At 43.3% G+C, this 20,347-nt stretch overlaps 2 protein-coding genes across 4 annotated transcripts; both read left to right on the forward strand.

Annotated features, from left to right (window-relative positions):
* The first annotated feature begins 2,006 nt into the window (after positions 1–2,006).
* Positions 2,007–12,989, forward strand: NMI (N-myc and STAT interactor). Of its 3 annotated transcripts, none has more exons than XM_059820455.1 (11): positions 2,077–2,098; positions 2,508–2,610; positions 3,296–3,346; positions 4,917–4,994; positions 5,282–5,440; positions 6,760–6,867; positions 8,471–8,633; positions 9,591–9,697; positions 9,817–10,009; positions 10,644–10,750; positions 11,728–12,989. In XM_059820455.1, exons 2-11 carry the CDS (start codon positions 2,572–2,574, stop codon positions 11,914–11,916), a joined length of 1,194 nt encoding a protein of 397 aa, XP_059676438.1. In that variant the 5' UTR covers positions 2,077–2,098; positions 2,508–2,571; the 3' UTR covers positions 11,917–12,989. The 3 variants fall into 3 exon arrangements, with proteins under 3 accessions (XP_059676440.1, XP_059676438.1, XP_059676439.1); XM_059820456.1 differs by having other exon boundaries at positions 10,647–10,750; XM_059820457.1 differs by lacking the exon at positions 2,508–2,610 and having other exon boundaries at positions 2,007–2,098.
* Positions 12,990–15,520: 2,531 nt separating this feature from the next.
* Positions 15,521–20,018, forward strand: RBM43 (RNA binding motif protein 43). The gene is made up of 5 exons (XM_059820499.1): positions 15,521–15,558; positions 16,336–16,416; positions 17,373–17,593; positions 18,101–18,195; positions 18,277–20,018. Exons 1-5 carry the CDS (start codon positions 15,521–15,523, stop codon positions 19,018–19,020), a joined length of 1,179 nt encoding a protein of 392 aa, XP_059676482.1. The 3' UTR covers positions 19,021–20,018.
* Positions 20,019–20,347: the final 329 nt, after the last annotated feature.

A 20,347-nucleotide genomic window follows, 5' to 3' on the forward strand; every position in this document is an offset into this window, starting at 1 on the left:
CATACAAAATACTTTGGCCAATGACTACAAGTCTGTTTGCAATTTTGAGGGTAACATTTAAAAGATCAGTCAGCTTAGTTTTAAAGGAAACCTGAAAGCAATATGCTTTCTTTTTTTCTTGGCCTAGGACATAGACATTGCCCAAATTTTGTTCATGACTGCAATGCATCTATTATGGGTATCTAAATAGATAGTAAGTCTTGAATTCAATCAGCTGTGTCTGACTGCTTGGCTACAATCTTGGATGCATTGTCTGCTCTTGAATCCAAGAGCTATTAGTGAAAGATGACTGTGGCACTTTTCTTTCACCCACCCATGCTTTGTACGTACCACCAGACAACTCCCATCACGAGAAGTCCTAGCAACAGTCTGTCCTAGCAACATAATCTACATGAGGACGTGAGTCATACCAGCTCTCTCAGGATCCACAAGAGACTCTTTCCTTTAGTTACCTACATGAAGGATCATTCAGTAACCAAAGCCTTTTAGCCTCCCCTTCCAGGAGGAGCCAGTGCTTTCTCTTCGTCGAACTGATCATCATGGAAATCTAAGCTTTTCATTCCCTGAAGAAGCTCTTCCCTGAAATCTCTTGAGAAAATGAGTGCCCGCTGGCTAACATGGCGAACGTTTGCAACCGTGAGTCAGTCACATTTCATGACTTCTCTAGGCTGTCACACGCATGCTGAAGCTCTCCTCCCATTCTTTCCCTGTGCTGGCACTAGCAGTTGTGGGCACAGATCTGGGAACTGATCTGGCCAAAGACGGGGCTTTTTTGTGAAGGGGCGATAGGAGGTAGTTGTCACATTGGTGCTCCAATCCAACTCACCAAGCACACACTATGGCCAGCCAGAGGACTTGAAAAAACCTCAGAGACCTTAAACACTTACTGCAGAATGAAGGTGGCATTGCCTATAGTCTGCCCATCAATGACTTTGTTGCCCAACTCTAGGTGCATCTGCCATGGATCATTTTTATGACTCTATATACGGAAGGGTTTATAAATCAGCCATGTGTCTCTTGGACGGAGGACGAAGCCCTCTGCTTGATGACAGATGGCTGCCACCCCCTGCCCCAGGGCCCCACCCCATCCCCCAGACCCAAGATGGCGGGCTCCCTCCAAGATGGCGGGCTGCTGCCGCCCCAGGGAAGGGGCTGCGTGGCCACCGCCTGCCGCTTGTTTTTCCAGAAATTCTTTTCTTTAATGCGGCACCTCCATCAGCAAAGGGTCTTTCTGACTCTGAATGTTTTACGCATTTTGCCACAGCCTGGTGACCTATTCCTTATAATACAAACACGTGATTCCAGAGAATGTGGTTTAAAACAAACAAACAAATAAATAAATGAAACAAATTCACTGGAATTAGCTAGAGGACACCAAGACTTAGTCACTTTACTTCACAGAAAAACCCAGAGGCCAAACCATAATCTTCCAGCCAAGTTAAGAGATGGGTGAAAAAGGTGAAACAGAAGGGAGGTGATGGCCGACCTGAAGGCTTCGTGCCCTCCCTGAAGGCACAGCAACCAGCGGCCTTTCCCAGCCCACCCGCTCCCTACCTTTTCCGGGGTTTTCCCAGTTTCTGCAGGACACTACGTGCGGGGCCGCCCACGGGCTATTTACCAGGGATGCCCCGGGGCTCCGCAGCCGAGGCCCTGTCAGCTGAGGGGTGGTGGGACGCGCAACCCGGCCGCCCTCCTCCCGCCCCTCGGCGGGCGAAGGCAGGGCGGGAGGGGTCTGGCCGCCGCGCTGCCCTCCGCCGAGGAGGCGGCGGAGGAGGGCGCCGCTTTCCTCCACGTGATTTGGAGGAAGAGGAGCGGCGTCGCCCGCGGGGACCCGGGGCCGGGCACCCCGCCACCGCCTCCTGAGGGTGACAGGGCCGGGGAAAGCGAAAGCGAAAGCGGGCGGCCCCGGTCGCCGCGGGGAAGTGTCCGGGCAGGGACCGGAGGGGCTGCGGGGAGCCCGGCTCGGGGCTGCGGGCCGCGGCGCTGCGCAGGACCTGTCGCCGTGCGGGGGGTACGCGTCGGAGCGCGGCCAGCTGCCTCCGCAGGGACCCGCGGCTGCCACCCCAGAAACGCCTCCGCTCCGGAGCTTTTTCCGGCTGTAAGTTGTGTGAGCTCCGGCTTGAGCCCTCAGCCCGGGGAGGCCGCCTGTCTCCCGCCCGGCGGCTGCCGGTGCTCGGCCTGGCGGGGCAGCGAGCCTCGGGCTCTTCGCGGCGCTCGGCCGGGTGCGGCCTTCCGCGCAGCCCCCGGGCTGGGAGCGGCCTCCCCGCGCAGGAAGGGCTGAGGGGAAGGCACTTCCCTGGCCTCGCCCGGGGAGGCGAGGGGCTAGTGCGGGCGGTTGGGCTGCTAGAGCTTCCAGTGCGGCCGTCAGCCCTGTTCTCGGTCCCCCAGACCACCAAGGAAAGCATGGCGGCGCGGAGACGGGCCTCTCTGCCGCTGGCTGGGCTATCCTGTGGAGAAGCCAAGCAAAGATGTTTTTCAGTTATGCTGCTTTAACTTTCCTTAATCAGGAATCGGTAACTAAGTCAGTGAATTTCGGTTACTTAACGCAAACCAGAAAGGGATTCCTGGATCATGAACCTCAATTTCAAGCCTCCTTGTTGGATGGAGCAGGTATGGTGGTGTTGGGTAAAAACCAAGCTCAGAATTCTCAGGTGAGAGTGTCAGAAATGTCCAGCCGGCTCAGGATGCTGGGCTGCCTGCTACCCGGGCCTTGGCAGTTGTTAGACCACACTGCGTAAAGAGGGTCTAACCCGTGGTGCGAAGCCCTTGCGCTTGCCCCGGCATTCACAAGCTAGATTTGCTTGGGAACCTGTGCGTCGTAGCATCTGTTTGTGGATCAGTGGCTCATGAACTTGACTAAACTGCTTTTTATCTGTCTCCACGAAATGTTGTGGCAACAGATTCCAGCTTTTACATTACCTGCTGTGTAAAGGAAGTGTTTTCATTTGTGTTAGGTTTAAGGGTTATATCTCTTAAGCACAGAGCATACAGGACGTTAAGCCTGTGTGTAACGGTACAAAAATAACGTAAAGGTAAGTACGTAAGTTTCAGGACTGAAAAATTAAGTTGTGCAATGTAGAATGCTTCACACATGTCTCTGGCTTTTATGGTAGTAAGGAAGGAGGCTTCAGATATCCAATATATATCACTTTTGCTTATAAAAGGACACAACATTTACATTTAAAAATTCTTTTAGCCCAACACAGCTTCAGGTATTCCATTCTGGTATTCTATTCTGCTGCAAAGAAAACCTAATACACACACAATGTTGTAATTTTTTTCCCTGTTCCCTCAGGTTTCAATGGATTTACCAAGTCCCCTGCCATCTTTAAAAGATAATGGTTTTGTAAGTATTTCCTGATGTGCTACCTGGAAAAATCTGTATTTAACAATAGTATCTCTGAATGAAGGTTCGTGCTTGGGCTGCTAGGACAGTGCTTCTGAAATGTCTTGTCTCACCTTCTTCCATCCTTTAATACTTTGGACATTCCTCATTCCCACCTCCTGTTTCCATAGGGAGAGTCCCATTCCAAAGTGTCTGCATTACAGATTCTGTTAGAATTTTCCTCTCCTACCTTGCTTGCTCATCTGTCTCTGTGGAGGTTTCTTAGGGGAATTTCCTTTTTCCTGGCACCTCCCTTGATTCAGTTCTTGCAGTGCAGCAAGTAGTTTGGATGGGACTTTCCCTGGGATTTCTTGTGTTTTCCTTGTTACTTTTTTCTTTCTTTCGAGTTGAAAACTGTTGTCTTAGACCATTTTTCAGTAAAAAACAGGCATTCTTTCTTATCAGCTTCCAGCTGTGGCACGTGCATCCTTCTGCTTTCCTGCACTCAGTGGCTTGAGCGAAGGAATTTTTTTCCAGTTTTAAGTTATACGCAGATGGGGATTTCCCTGTTGCTTAACAGGCATTTGAAACTGGACAAGGTAGTGGAAAAAATTATTTTGTATTTTATTGTTTTTAGGAAATACCCAGAATTACCAAGAGAATTGACGAGACTATCTAATTTAGACCTTTTCCATGCCTAAATTTCATGGTTCACATTCAACTTTTATGTAATCTTAAGTAAAAGGGAGGGATTGTTTCAGCAGGTCTCTTTGGATTTTTTTTTCTTTTCTGCAGAATATTGCAGCCATAGAAACAAAACAGAACAGAGAAGATTTTCTCTCTTCTTGGGCTTTATCCAGTCGTAGTTCCAGTTTGTGAACCTGACGTACTTAAGTTCTGAAATGCTTCTTTTATCACCTCCCTCCTGCTTGATGTTACCTTTTATTGTCCAATCTCCCTGAGCTTGGAAGCATCCCGTTTTGAAATCTTTTTCTCATTAGGCCTGTATATTCTTTATACATTCTCTTAGAGGAACTGCTGAGAAAGCATATAGATAAACATTTGTGGGTTTGAGGGGCTTAGTTCCCTGTGGAAGAACATAGAGACAACTTGCTTTTATTATTTATCAAAATATTAGCCTGTGAATATTTTCAGTTGGATAGTTAGCAGACAATTATTACGACCAGGGTCCATTTTCTTGGATTTTTGTCCTGTCCAGCCATTAAAATAGTTCAATGATTGGGCCTATGGGTTTAAATGCATTTTTAAAAAATTATGTGGTATATGCTATCCTCTGGCATGCAGATTCTAGTAAGATTTAATTACTAAATACAATCGGTCTCTCAAAATGTTTGACTCGCCACATATCTTGCCTGCATAATTGGAGAAAAACAGCAAATGGGCACACAGGCAAGATACACTGGACTTTCATTAGTGGACATACATTGAAAACTACCCTGGCAAAATGCTTCATCCAGCTGCAGAGGGTTCATTTTCTTTTATTTTGAAGACTCATTTGAATTGTTTGGTTTGTCTCAGTTATTGCCTAATGGAGGAGATAACCTGTGTGTGCCTGTTTTTTTCTCTCCAGAGTATGACAACCCCTGACCCTTTTGGCACACCAGAAGATGAGATGGAAAGACTTAAAGAAGAACTGAAGAAATGGAAGGCAAGTTCTACAAAGCACGTAGAAGCGTGAAAATTAGCTGAAAGATGCTTGAGTCCATCCGAAAATGAAATCAACTCTCCCCCAGTTCTAACATGTTTGTCTAACTTCCTCTCTATTCTTCAATGGTAGATGCTTGTGTTGATTTCAGTGGTAACTACACTTGTAAATCTAAGAGAAATATTTATCCAAAGTGTTAAAAATAAATAAATATAAAGGGCTTACTTAAGGTTTTGTTTGTTCCCGTGGAAGAAAAAAAAATTAAAAATCTTCTTCTTTTTACTATCCAGGAAAGAGTTGAAAAAGCTGAAAAAGCAAAAGTTGACCTTCTTCTCTGTAAATTAAGGGCTGATGAAGAGTGTGCTAAAGCAGAGGAGGAGCTGATGAAGCTAAAGGACTTTCAAGAGAAACAGCATAAGGACATTAGTATGTTTAGGGACACCCATGAGGTATGGAGAAAGCTTACTCATAGCTGTTAGTATTTGGGGAGTTGTGAAGGAGGTGTTGATTAGAGAAAATAAGACTAATATTTCCTTTTCAGTTTAAACGGCTTTACCAGTTTGCAGACTATATGACTATAATGTTCTACAGATAGTTTTTCACTGGCAGATTAAGAACCAGTGCAATAAAGTAAGTCTTATGGTAATGTTGGAACTGAGACCTATTTTGACAAGTTTCAGTTTTGTGTGTTGCAGATAAAATTGGATGGGTTGATTGCACTGCTTTGTCAACTCCCAGCCTGCCTTATAAGATGTTACAGCACCCAAGGGATTAGCATTTCTTAAGTGAGAACGAGCTGGGCAAGAGCCAGAACCTTTTCGAAGAGGGCTCTTCTTTCTAGAACGAATTGATTCTAGAACTCATTGGTTCATTGCCATGTGCAGTCCTTGGTACAGTAATAGGATAAGTTTCCACAGGCTGTCAAGGAGGTGGTTTCAGTGAGAGAAATTAATAGGTTAAGTACATTCAGGTTGGCATGAGATTTTCTGAAAGTTGGTTTTGGTTCTCCAGTCATAAATGTTTGGATTTTATAGCCAGAAGAGGTCATTATCATAATCTGGCTTTTGTTTTACATTGTCTTCATCCGACGGGAACTGGTCTAAATGTCTTGAGTGGTTAATGACTTTAAACGAACCATCTTCTAATTGCGTATGGCTGGAGCTGACTACATCTGCTGTGTTTCCTTCTCATTCTGTTGTGTTCCCTGTCCAGGAAATACTGGGTTTAATTACATGGGCTTTATGGCCATTTAGGATTCATTGGTGTGGAGGAAGTACGTAGCAGATAAGAGGTAGAAGAGGTGTTCCCTCTTCCTTGCCAAAGAAGTATAAAGAGGGAAGAGCAGGAGTGTGTCAGAAACTGTCCTCACCCGGTAAACTTTCCAGAAAAGGGAGTAACAGTTCCTAGGATCTCATGTGGTACAAAAAATAAAGTGTTTGTGTGTTGACATAGGGTCTGACCTTGCATGTATAAGGAACTGACATAACTATGGAAGGCACTGTGCAATCTATGGTACACTGTATGTGCTTGGAAACACTAATGCCTCGTTTCAAAAACCCTCTTACTGTAATTTACTTTGACTGAAACTGCTCCTCAGTGAGTGAATTTACCTTGCGGATAGTTAAAACTATGCAAAAAATGTATTGTGCATGGCTGTAATGTAGAATAATTAAAAGTTGAAACAGTTTCTAATGTCTACAGATTTTGCTGAAAAGTATTTTTATCTTCTATGTGTTTAATTTTGCATTTAATACTTTTTGGGCTGTAGAAAGAACTCGATGTACTCAACCAAGAAAACGCTGAGCTGAAGAGAGAGATTCAAAAACTCAAAGAAGACCTTGCAGAATGTAGTTCAGTGCTTTCGCGGGATGGTCAGGTAAAGTTTGAAATATTTTGCAATTTGTCATTTGGAAGGGCACGTTCTTATTTTGTCAATTCTAGACCATTGGGGCCAGTTGTTCAGCATTTGAACCTCTACTGATTTCAATATAAAATACAGCTTGAAGTTTTATTTTCTTGTTTTACCTGGCAAGATAATGTGAAGCAGGCTAAGGATACGGAAGCAAGTATGTGAGATATTGAAAACATGAGAGGAATGAAGACAAGCAGAAAATTGTAAAATGGAAGACACTGAAATAAAAAATACACATAGCATTAGTAATTTTCAAGTACTCTCATTTTATATTTCTTGGGGAAGAGGGTGGAAGACAGGGAATATGTCCATTATATGGCAAATGTAGCATTTATTTTAGCGTATATTGAGCTTGACTTGATTATAGTCTTTCTCTTGTTACTCCAAATCAGAAATAACTCAATTTGCAGCCAGATAAATATTAGTGATACTGAATAGATTTGAACTCAGGGTCCAAAGTGTCTTTTGGTGAAACTGCTGCAGATTCTGAGGTGTTCAGAAATTGGAACTTGCCTTGTGGAAATCTTAGTTTTTAAAAACCTGTTTCATTCCGAATTGGAACAAAATTGGGGAGTTTACAGTAAAATGAAAACAGTGATCGTTTTTTGTTTATACAGAGATTGAAACTCTCTCCAAGTATTGCCTTGTTTAATGTTAACAATATTACAATATTAGCTTTAGCTTTCTAAATTACATTTCTACGTGTAGGAGATGTCAATTAAGTCCAGCCTCCTGTGCAGCCATTGGACAGGGCAAGGCTTCTCTAGACTGAGATTCAGTGTGAACAGGGGCCTACACCCCGTGTCTGAATTATCTTTCGGAAGAGTGTCTCTCTTTCCATTGGCAGCAGAGGAAATGGAAAGAAAGTGGGCTCATAGATAAGATGCTAGTTTTGAAGATAGGTGGCAGGAATGCTTTAATTATTCTGGTTATTTTATCTTGACACAAACGTATTTTTCTTCTACACGGGGTTTTATTTTGAAATAATTACGTGAAGGGGAGAAAAAGAGTTGCCTGAAACTCCCTCAAGGCTATCAAAGCAGCCTTTCCTAACAAACATTTTCACGAACCGTTTTAATCTATCCTAGTTATAAAATACTTGGATATTTTTCTCTCTTTTACTAAGATGGCAACATACAAGGCTGTTTATTAGCAGACTTGCCATTGCTGTAGAGCAGTGATGCAATTAGGCAAAAATAAATGGCAACACAAATGACTCTGATATTTGCATTTTGCAAATTTTAGATACCAAAAGTATTCTAATTCTGCAGGTGGAAATCCCTGTGAACTTCAACTGAATTTTTACCGTTTAAGGTCAAAGTTAATCAAGGGGAAAAAAACAAGCCACCTCATTGACAAAAATCCCAGGAATAGACAAGTACAACTGGTCAGTTTAGTTAGAAGAGTTACACCTGTTTTACCAGCCATGAGTTGAATCTGCTTGACTGTTAGACTTTAAAAACCAAAAATCTATGTAGCACTTCAAGGAAAGATGACTGTTCATTTTTCTGTTCTGCAATAAATTACAGAAAAGATTTTTTTTCCTATCTTGGTTCTAAAATACTAGATTAAAAAAAAGGTAGCAGCAATGAAAATGAAGTTCTCTCACATGGAAGACACGAGGGATGGTTGTCCAGATATGAACACTCACTGTGTTTTTGGTGTAACTACAAAAATCCCATTCAGACTGAATCAAAACCAGGCACTGCTTACTTTTGAAGATGAAGAAGGTATGATGCATATTTTAAGTATAAAATTCATGTCTCTGATGTATTTCATTGCCACAAGGAAAAGATTTACATAAACATTTTGGAAAAAAAAATCAACAGCCAAAGAAAGAATACACAGAGAACATTTCACTATTATGATACTAATCAGTAGAAGAAAATCCTTGCAAGCACTCTGCATGTTTTTGTTGGGTTACCAGATTTCTGCTCTCAGCTAATACAAACAATACTCAGTATTTGAAATTGGGAATATGTTTCTACCTCACAGAGTATTGTCAAGAATGATTCAAAATGTTTTGACAGCAGAATTTGATTATTTTCTTTACTCTGGGCAGTACCTTATTCTGACAGTGGTTATGTTGGTTGAGGGTACCCATCAGATGATGGGTAGATCTGAGATGACAGAGGGATGGTGCATTCTGTAACTTTCCTGCTTCCCACTGAGATGCCTGCTGTTTGGACAGCCTGGTACCTGCCTGCAAGGAGCCTGCAGGCAGTCTGGCTGGGCCTGCTTGGTGGGTAACTCCGTTACGCAAGTATATTCCAGATACAAAGCTAGTGTCCGATTCATTTCTTTCAGATAAAATGTAACACCGCTAATAGGCATTCTCTGCAGCTGGTAGTGATGTGGTTTTCGTACAAGAATATTTTAAATGAAATACGAAAAGGCTAGGATTAATGTTTGGTACAGTGAGAGCACCTTTTGACAGCATAAAGATTCTACTATACTTTACTGTTCTAAAGATAGTATAATATTTTACCTGTTGTCTATAACCAGTGAGATTTTATGGAAATAGACATGCCTGAACACATGGATAGTGGGATCTGGTTGCCTAACTCTTATTTATTTCTCCTTTATTGATACAAAAGGAGATTTCGCGTAAGAGACTGGGGAATAGTTTTTGTTTTATAAGCCTTTAACAAGGCTTTTCATATCTGAAGACTTGTGATTTTCCGTAGTTGCCCAGAAACTGAAAAAAATGGATAAGCATACTGTGAACCTGGACAACAAAAGAGCAGATGTGAGAGTGCGGCCTTTTACGCCTGAAATGGGAATCAAATTTGAGGTAATCAACTGAAATATGAAACTATGAAGATACCAACTTGCAGTACTTAGAAAGCTTTAGGTTCGGGGTTTTTTTGCGTGTTTTCAGTCACAAAGTACACAAAAAAATTATTTTTTTAGCTCCATGTCACTATTTCTGGAAAGAAGATCAACGTTTCAGAAGTACCTGACCTATCCATTCCTGAAGACTGGATGAGAGACAAATTAGAGCTGAATTTCTACAAATCTGAACAGGGAGGAGGAGGAGAAGTAGAAAATGTGAACTATGACAAGCAGTCTAGAACAGCTGTTATTACATTCCTTGGACCTGGAGGTATAGTATGTAATATTTTGTTAGCTAGATGTACAGGCCATATTGTCCATTCTGCATTACATTCCGTTCCATATTACACTCTGTGTTAACTTAACCACTGAACGTAGCAAATTCTTCCCACAGGAGAAGATGTGGGTTCACCCACATGTTGTAAAAAAAGCGGTATTTCATCATACTCCTTTTTCATCAAACATGACCCGATACGCAGCTTGTGAGCTTTATTTCTTTCTTTGTCAAAAGCCCATTTTTTCTTTGCATTGCTAGACACTTATATTGCAAAAAGAAAATTAGGAAAATGTGTTTGATTTTAGCTCTTGTTTCATGACAATGAAGTTAGACAGACATTCAGATTGCCCAACTGTATGAAATTCTATGAAGATCAGTGGAGCCACATCCATTTAGAGCAGCTGCTTTAGATTTATTTCAGAAGCTTTTGTGGGTATTTAATGATTTTGCTTTTTTGGAAATGCCAGATAAACTTTTTTCAAAATGCATACGAAGAATCTACAAGTGTGCTATCATATATTAGTTTCTAAATCCGTATAAGAAAGATTAGTCTGTTTTTTGATATGCTTACAAAATGCATTTTAGATTATATTACTCTTACTCCTCTTTTTCTCATTCCCCGTTACAGCAGCTAACAGCTTTGTGAGATGTACTAAATATCCTTTCTTTGTAAATGGAAGATGCTATCGGCTTTCTGTGTCCCCACACACCAACATACATTTGGAAAAATTTCAGGTAAAAGAATCTAGTCCAGGCTAACTCCTACATAGCAGAGATACGGGGAAATATGAGATAAGGGCAGAATTTTCAGTTCTGAGGACTGCAGAAGCTTTTGTGTCATGCACTTCGTGAAACTTAATAGCAAGTGTGAGTCTGCAATATGCTGCTCTGCTGATAATCTTATGTTTGGGAGTGTGAAAGCTATAATTTATTTTAAAAGGGTGTGCGTGTCTTCCCTTGATCACATTATATCATTTCTTACCATAATGTCTGTGCTAGACAGGAGGCAGATCCGGAATTGTTTGTGAAGTGAAGTAGGTTAATAGTAGACACAACAATGTTTTTCCGAGTCACAAAGCACTGTCATATTCATCCCTAATGAGAGGCCTTGTTGATAGACTCAGCAGAGACCCTTGTTCTTCTATGAAACATTTGCGCTTTCATTTTTTTCATTCATTCATTCAACCCAAATAATGACTTATTTTCCTGTAACGCTAGTCTGCTTGCTTATCATATTCTCACTGAAATAGTCTTTTACTTTGTATGAAAAGGTTGTAATCAAGTCAGTATTGTGTATATAATCAGGCCTTTATAATTAAAGCATTGACTAGAGTGTGTGCGTTTATGAGATAAAACAGCATTCTTTGCAGGTGTGTATGATGTATTGGCATGGATTTTTATGGAGTGATGCTGTCCAGAGTCATCAGAGATCCCCAAATCCAGTGTGTGTGTGTGCAGTGAGGAGTGTAGGTCACACCAGCTAAGGAGGCTAGGTGCATTGCCAGTTCAACTCGGTAGTGTGTGATAGAGTTCGGAACTCCTGCTATTTTCCGTGACAGAAACATACCACACTGTCCAGAGTCTTAAAATGTAATCAAAGGTCCTAGCCATACCTGATCAGAGATATGTTTATTTCCAGAATCTGTCAGTTACTTTGGGTGTACGTGCAACAGCTGATGTGTAATACAGGTTTGTCTTTCTTTCCTCAATAGCTCTTTTGTGGGATTTCTAAGAAGACCATTCTGTTGAAAGGAATTCAAGAGATGGAAGATGATGAGGAAAGCATACAGGACATGATTGAAATTCATTTTCAGAAGCCTAGTAATGGTGGTGGGGAAATAGAGAAAATCAAATATGTATCGAAAGGAGTAACATGGGTTTATTTTGAGGAGGATACTTAAAATGCCGTATAGAAAATTGTAGACTGAAGTCACAAAGTTCTGAGTTTTTGCTTCAACAGAGGCATAGGAAGTTATGCAGACATTGTACTTTAATGTTCTGAAATTTATATCTGAAAAAGAGGAACTCCCTGTCTTTCTGATTGGTGTATCGGCACAGACTTCACATAGAAATTCAGTAAAACTCACTGCTTGGTGTTCCAGAGGTTCCTGATTGAAGTCATAGAAAAAGCCTTTACCAGCACTTGAAACTTAACCTAAGATCGCTTTCTGCAAATTTGCAGATTTTGTACCTTGCAAATTTTAGCTAGGTCGCATACTCCAAAGTGGAATAAATCTATTCCTTCTTACATTTTGGTTACAAAAGCTGTATGTAATCCCAATCAAAAGCGTCTTTACAGACCTGCTTTTTTCAAGTGCCATAGCTTCAGAAGGTAGCTCTGACAACTCCAGTCCTGCTGAGGTTGCTGTGTGCCACCGTAACTCAAATACCTGAAAGAATTATCCTGTAATTTCATAAAAACGCATTATCAAATTAGTGATAAAATTATAATAGAAAAAGGGAGAGTGCAAAACCACCACAGATTTAGTCAAGAAATTTCACCTTATTAAGAAATGCCATAGCAGTAATACCGCTTTTAGCTGTCGAAATGCTGTTACTTCTCCTAGGATCTGATGCAAATTCTGCTGAGCTACTGATAAGTTAATAGCCTGTTTTATTGTTTGGTTTTAATATTTTTTTCTACAATCACGTTTTTCCTCATTTTTGTTCATGATATTGCTTACTTTAAAATATTACAGTTCAGAATTGAGATGATTCTTTATCTAGAACAGATTGCTTTGTAACAATGCTGGGAAAACAGTCTGATGGTGAACGCTGTGTCTGAGGTATCTATTTTGTTGCGTGTGACTGCTGGCTCTGGGAGGGTGTGTAGAGAGGGGTCAGTTGGAAAAAGGCATAGAGAGTTTAGGGTGAACTGCTTTTTTCAGCGTGTAAAGTCCCCCTTTTGTTTCCAGCTCATCCTTCCAGTTCTCCTTCTAAAAGATCTTTGAAATAAAATGGAAATGCAAACTCAGAGGAGGATTTCTTTTCCAAGGAGGAATGCTTTTCCTTTTCTGCTGTGGTCCTTTTTATTTGCTACCCTTGGGGGCTGAAATAGTTTGGCAACAGTAATCTTAACTTCAAAGTAGCATGGGTCTAACATTGAAAATAACTTATTTTCATAGTATTTGACATCTTACTAGGCAGAAGAAGGCCAATGCACCAAGCTAGTGCAAGAAGAGCACTAGAAATAGACCTCAGGTATTATTATTCCAGAGAAACTGTTAATAGGCAATAGATGCAGTTGAATATGGGAAACTAAAAGGCTGCTAGCACCACAGTTGATTCTGAATGTACTGTTGGGTGAGATACATGGGACTGTAGCACCTCTTACTGTTTAGTGCATGCAAAGGCATGGATTGATTACCTGACAATGATGAAATAGTAATTAAAAAAGTAGTAGTACTGGAGTATTTGTGGAGATTGCGTGCTTTTGCATGTAACAGTCCTAAAATGATGGTAAGACCATGCCTTAAAAAGAAAGGGGGGGAAAACCTGATGAAGGTAAAAAAATGTCATGAATTTTAACTCTACCTCACTGATAAATGTTGAGAAGTAAATCCTCAAAAAAGTTTAAAATTCTCATAAGGTATCACAGCATGTGGGAGTACTGAGAAGCTACAGGTTTTAAGTACATAAAGTCAAAAGGAGATTTTTAGTAATGTTTTAAGACAATCAGTATTGGTAAATGTCTCGGTTTTCTCTCTGATGAATTGATTATACTGTTTAAATTTGAAAGCAATAGTGGTGCCACATAAAGGCTGGAAAACAGTTTTAATGATGAAAAACAAGACTACAGAATTTAGGTGGTGTTTCTATGAGGGGCAGTATCCTGTTTTCTACATACTGGCGTGAAGTTATCTTTGAGTGCAGGTACATGCAGGTACTTTACATTTTCTTTACATTTACTTTACATACATTCATTTACATTCATTTACATTTACATTACATGAGCCCGCAGTGTGCCCAGGTGGCCAAGAAGGCCAACGGCATCCTGGCCTGTATCAGAAATGGTGTGGCAGCAGGAGTAGGGAGGGGATCGTGCCCCTGTACTCGGCACTGGTGAGGCCGCACCTCGAATCCTGTGTTCAGTTTTGGGCCCCTCACTACAAGAAGGACATTGAGGTGCTGGAGCGTGTCCAGAGAAGGGTGACGGAGCTGGTGAGGGGTCTGGAGCACAAGTCTGATGAGGAGCGGCTGAGGGAGCTGGGGTTGTTCCGTCTGGAGAAGAGGAGGCTGAGGGGAGACCTCATCGCTCTCTACAACTGCCTGAAAGGGGGTTGTGGGGAGGTGGGTGTTGGTCTCTTCTCCCAAGTGACAAGTGACAGGACAAGAGGAAATGGCCTCAAGTTGCACTAGGGGAGGTTCAGGCTGGATATTAGGGAAAATGTCTTTACTGAGAGAGTGGAGAAGCACTGGAAGAGGCTGCCCAGGGAGGTGGTGGAGTCCCCATCCCTGGAGGTGTTCAAGGAACGTGTGGACGTGGCACTGCGGGACATGGTTTAGTGGGCATGGTGGGGTTGGGGTGGTGGTTGGACTTGATCATCTGACAGGTCTTTTCCAACCGTAGTGATCCTGTGATTCTGTGATTTTCATAGCCGCAGCTTCCACCATGAGCCAAACCTCACGGCGAGTCAGTTGGACAGCCCTGGGCCTGGGACCGTTCAGATGCCACGGTGGCTGTTCATATTCAGTACAGCTTTTGATCTGCCGTGTGCGTGTGCGTGCCTTGCCAGGCGTGGGGCTGGCTTGTGCAGCCCTGTGCCGAGGGGACGCAGTGAGGGAGTATCGGGAGGTGGGAGAAGGACGAGCAGGACCGGGTACCCCAGCCGGGGTGCGTTGCCTTGCGAGGCAGCGTCGCTGGATATCGGGGAGCTCCTGCCACTAATCGTGAAAATCGGGGTACCGCTGCCCCTCGGGCCTCCCCGCCGCGGGGCCGGCGGTGCGCTGCCGGCGGGAGGCGGCGCGGAGGAGGCCCCCCCCGCCGCGGGGCTCCCGGAACGCGGGGCCCGCCGTTTCTCTTTCAGTTTCGCCGCCGGGCCGGGCTGGGCAGGGGCCGGCCGAGCCCTCCCGCTCCCCGCCGAGGGCGCCCTGCGGCGGAGGCGCGGGGACGGGCGGCGCTCGGGGGGCAGCCGCCCTCTGCCCCCTCCCCCGGACGCCCCACCTCGGCGGAGCGACGGCCATGGCAAGTGCCTGCGGCGGGCGAGGGGGCGGGCAGGGCCGTGAGGGGAGCGTCGCCCTCCCGGGTGGGCCGGGGCCGCGGGAGGCGGCGTCCCTCCGAGGGGAAGGGCCGCGTCCCGCCGGGGGGGTTCGGGGAAGGGCGGGGGCGCTGCCGTGAGGCCGGGGGAGAGCCGGGGCCTTCCCGCGGGCCCGCTCCCGCCTCCGGAGCCCCCTCACAGCGGCGCTGCCCGGGCCTGCGGGCTGGTCCCGCCGGGCGGGGTGGGAAGAGAGGCCTTCTGCTGCGCCGCGTGTTAAAAGCCTCCGAGTGCTAAAAATAACGGCGACATGAAGGAGAGGAGTGAGCAGTGGCGCTCCCTCGCACGGTTCCCGCCCTGAAGAAATAACTCGGTGCGCAGGCGGCAGCGGCGTCTGCCACAGCCTGCTGTCCTGGCCTTCCAGTGAGCGGTAGCAACAGGTCTGATTCCCCTCTCACTGGTACTAATATTTCATTTTTTTAATAACAGCGAGAACCGATGAGGTCTATGGTAAGTCTTCATGTCTGATCTCCTGTCAGCGTTGATCTGTATTTGCCCAGAAACAGCAAACGTGTGGCCTGGCCGTGCGCGGGACCCTGCGACCAGCGTTGCAGTGCTCCTCTCCCTTATCCGCCCGCCTGTGTCACTGCGGCACCGTCCGCAGCTCCGCGTTTCTGTCTAGCAACAGCCACCGAACACAGACTTGTTTTAGAAGTGATTCAGCACAAATAAACTGTATGTTCGTGGGGTTTTTTTTTTCTAACCCCAATAGCAGGCACAAGTGTTGCTCCAAAATACCAGCTGGCAAGGTGTGAGATGCTGTCTGGCAGCTGAGCGCTCCCTCCCGCTCGTGCACGGGCTGCATCGGCTGTGTGAAGCGTGAGAAAATCCTGCATAAAACTTCATCAATCTTGGAAGCACCCTGTTTATATTCTCTTCATGTTGTCTCATTAGTGCAGAAACTTGCTTTTGCATGAACGTTACCACCAAAATAATTGCCTAATATAATTAAAGCTCCTGGCACTTTAAATTTGATGGGTGATAAAAAGAGGCCTCATGTCTTCATGGATTAAAAGCTTGCATGGTTGCACAGTCTTATTGAATCTGTCTCCTCACTCCCTTCAGAAGCACTGCGGTGGTGGTCCGCAAGGCTTTGGAGGCACGTCAAAGAAGCATTCGCCCCCGGCAGCACGTCCTGCAGGCTTTGTAACTGCTGGGCTGGCCCTGATGTTTTATGCAGCCCAGGTCCAGAAGAAACTGTGTTAGAGAAGTCTAAAGAATTTAGATGGAGTGACTGACCTCGAGTACAGTCGCTCTGAAGTTACTGACAGTTTGTTCCCATGAACGCTACCATGCAGGCATACTAAATTATTTTCTTTCTTCCAAAAAGTCAATGAACTGTTAGAAAATTTACTCAGTGTTCCACCATTTAATTTTGCTGTGATATTCCCAGTGAAATATTACTGTTTATGTCTGTGTAATAAGACTGGAAAGAAAATAATGCTTTTCTTAACAGGACATGGATGCAAATCCTATTTAGGATGGGTTTGATGTTTGCAGCATTGGGAGGTTTGGCTCTGATGAAAATCATGTGTGTAGTTAGTTGTTTTATGCACTGCGAGTCTCAGATGACTGGGATTATGTTCTTCCAATTTAACAAGGTTATCCATTTAATAAGTGGAGAGATGAGTCAGAGCACAACCCTAAATCCCAGCTCTCATGAATTTAACAAGGAAGGACAATCTGAATCTGACCCTTCCACTCTGAAAAGCCAATCCTTACTGAACAGTACATGCAATTAAAATGTTTCGTTCTGATCAAATTTTGAATATTGGAATCAGAGGAAACAACCTTTTCAGTGTGACGCTGGACCTTTCATTTGAGAAGCTGTTCGGTTTAGATCTAATTTTTGCTGCTCTAAGAAAAGAGGATACTGAGAGGGTGTAAATAAGAGTCAGGCCATTTCTCACTGCACAGTAATGGAAAGGTGCCTGAGGGAGCCTGGCGTTCACTGAAATCTGATTCAGCATTCTTCATTAGCTACTAAATACACATGTTGTCTGTGCAAAAGGAAGGGGAGTTACTTCAGTGATCAGGGTGAATCTGGGGAACCTCTACGGGAGGTCACCAGTACTCCTTGTGTTTACGGTGTGCGTTTACAGTGTGCCATGTCTCTGCACACAGGCAACAGGACAAGCGGCTAAATCAGCAAGGACGGTTGTCATCACTGGTGTTCCAGATGGCCTTCTGCACGATGATGTCATGACTGACATACTGGTGATTCATTTCCAAATGTCGAAGAATAACGGGGGAGATGTGGAAGAAGTAATGTATCCAACAATGAAAAAAGGAGTTGCATATGTAACTTTTGAAGATCAAGAAGGTATTTAGATTAATATACTAAATACAGCTATCCCCCCAAAAATTAGCCCTAGAATGTTAAACCTAAACCAAATGATTTTAAATTATTTACTGGTACTAGGATTTTATAGAACTGGAAGACTAGCACCTCTCTTTTAGTCAGTCAAAGTTTTAGGATTTTATTTCTGGTCAGTGAAGACATGACTCTGAACAGGCTTCATGCAAAGCATTTGTTATGTTTGTTTTTAGGAATAAATTTATACCATGCATAACAGATATGATTTTTGTAGTCAGGCCTTTGAGAATAAATCTGCCAATTAAGTTCTAAGAAGACAGGCTTCTGTCTCCTTCTGAACAATTTTGACTAATACATAAAACATTAGGCAAGAATATTGAATTGCCTGCGTGTATGTATGGGAAGCTGTTAGGGAAAGCATCAAGGGACAAACACCCATGACGTGTTCCGCCATCAGACTGGCAATGGCACATGATGTTACTGCACAACAAGTGAATCTGGCTTTCTCTTTAGTTGTAGAGAGTGTTCTAAAGAAGGATGAACATCGACTAGAAGACAAGAGGTTGCCCAGATACTATCCGCTGAAAGTAACCCGTTACTGTGAAAGCGTAAGCTCATTCATAATTTCTCTCATTGTACTTCCATTGCTCTGTTAACCGTTACTTAACTTCTGTAATTCAAAATTCTAGGTCTTCAGCTCTGTCACATCTGTCCTCAATATGTCTATTTTCAAAGATCAGTTTGTTTTAGAAGATCTGATACAAGAACTTAAAAAGAAGAGCACAGCTTTGAGCTTTGGTCCTTTGCAATCCAATGGGCATATTTCTGTTCAAGGGTCATTTCCAGCAATCAAATTGCTAAGAGATTTTCTCTTACTAAAAGCAAAATCCCTTTCAGAGGAAGACAAAAGAGAAGAAAGCAAGTCCCATCAGAGACCAAGGAGGAGACGACAGCAACACAGACCTACGACGGAGATGAGTAATTTCGATCATGACGCAGATGGGGAAAAACAAGTGGTTGTTCTTGACACAGATATATATCACTACATGAAGTACTTTTTTTCCAGGACATTCCTAGTGAATGATGATGTTGTAATTTCTGCCGTCACTGATGGTGATATAACTACAGTATATATTGAAAATGCTGGAAGCAGGTCTGATGCTGGAGAGGTAGTAAGAGTCAAAGAGAAAATTGAAAACCAGTCTATAAAACTCCATAACACTTTACGTAAAGAAAGGATCTACTTTGACGAGCACATCAGAGATGAAAAGCGGAGATACAAATGTGTGTGTGAAAGTCTAAAACCCCTTTACCCTTATGTTTTGATCATTCCTTATGATACTCACATTGATGTTATAGGAAATTCTCCTGAGATTTTTGAATTTATGAAGGAGGTGAGCAATAAGATTCAGAGTCTGTGTCAAACCAGGTAGAAAGTTAGTGTTCATGTTTTTTAGACATTGTGCTTCTCATCCGGACTGTACTGGTGCAACCTGTGCACCTCAGTGTCGCTGCAGATCTGTCACGTGCCTCCCACTCAGAGGCTGGGAAGTCTGCACATGAGGGTGAACAAGCCCATTCCCCCTAAATACCAAACTAAGTTCAGAACAAATGATCTCTGTATCTCTCGTGAGCTTAGAGATGGAAGAAGTTAGGCCTCCTCTGTCCAGATACAGCCACCTTTTTCCTTTTGTTGGCTGCATTCTGGGCACAACCACACTCATTCTGTCTTGCTGTCAGGGAGCATACCATGAGAAAAGAGGATTTTTTTAAAAAGTTCTCATTAGCATAAGAAATCAGACTGACAAAGCTGGGCGAGCCAACCTGCTATGAAATACTGGGTTGAAGTTGAGTTATGTTTCTTTGTGCAAGGAGGTGACCACTGAAAACAGGAATGGTGGCCTTTTTCTGTTGCCCTTATGTGCAGAAGGAAGCATTTCCTCATTGAGATGCACGAAGAAGATAGAGCTTTGGCACTTGAGGGGACGGAATGCTTATTAAATTTACAGGCTTGTCATGGCCTGAGAAAGACCTTAAAAGATGGCATTGGAAGTTCTTGACAGTAGAAAATAAGTGAGTTTGTTTTCATAGGAGCAATAATGGGTTTTTTTCCCAGCTGTAACGGCATCTGCAGCATCCCTTGACAGCATGTTATTTACACATGCAAGTATATCCAAAGTTTTGCTGTGAAAATCTTGGGGCATTTAGACTTTTGAATCAGATTCTGTTTATGCAAATCCATTTCTATATCCATTACAAGGGCCCAAATACCCATCCTAATTTAGGCTTTTTATAAAAACCAATTTGGAAAATAACTTTTATTTTGTGATACCAGTGTGTTCAGAATACTTTGTCAGAACATACAGAGCACTGGCTCTTTTGTCTTATGTGCAGGAAAAGTTTTAAATTTTTATGCCATTAAAGAAATTAGTTACACAAAATATCGTGTCCATGTTCTTTTAACCAGCCCCCAGACTTTTGGTTGCAAGCCCAAAACTAAAGCCTAAGAAATGCTTTAGGCATTTTCTTGTCATGACTGATTATCCATTGCAATTATGCCAATGAAAGAGAAAGTTGTTAAACTAGTGCCAATGCCATGTATTAAAATATCCTGTCAAAGTGGGAAGATGATGAGCTTAAGCACTTTGCTGAATTGGAAGGGAGGGAGTAGTGTTTAAAGGCTTAATCTGTTCTAAGTTCCCCTGTAGCCGGTAGGTTCACCAAGGAGGTCAGAGATGGGGCTGAACACGGATGCCCGGA

Source organism: Gavia stellata, chromosome 8 (assembly GCF_030936135.1).
Source record: "Gavia stellata isolate bGavSte3 chromosome 8, bGavSte3.hap2, whole genome shotgun sequence".
NCBI lineage: Eukaryota > Metazoa > Chordata > Aves > Gaviiformes > Gaviidae > Gavia > Gavia stellata.

Bases quoted from the DNA above. Each gene is read 5' to 3' on its own strand.
- NMI (XM_059820455.1), top strand. From the start codon at position 2,572: ATGAACCTCAATTTCAAGCCTCCTTGTTGGATGGAGCAG. The intron at 4,995-5,281 runs GCAAGTTCTACA...TTTACTATCCAG, and splicing joins AAGAACTGAAGAAATGGAAG to GAAAGAGTTGAAAAAGCTGA. The intron at 8,634-9,590 runs GTATGATGCATA...GATTTTCCGTAG, and splicing joins TACTTTTGAAGATGAAGAAG to TTGCCCAGAAACTGAAAAAA.
- RBM43 (XM_059820499.1), top strand. From the start codon at position 15,521: ATGAAGGAGAGGAGTGAGCAGTGGCGCTCCCTCGCACG. The intron at 15,559-16,335 runs GTTCCCGCCCTG...CACTCCCTTCAG, and splicing joins CAGTGGCGCTCCCTCGCACG to AAGCACTGCGGTGGTGGTCC. The intron at 16,417-17,372 runs GTAACTGCTGGG...GTGCGTTTACAG, and splicing joins CAGCACGTCCTGCAGGCTTT to TGTGCCATGTCTCTGCACAC.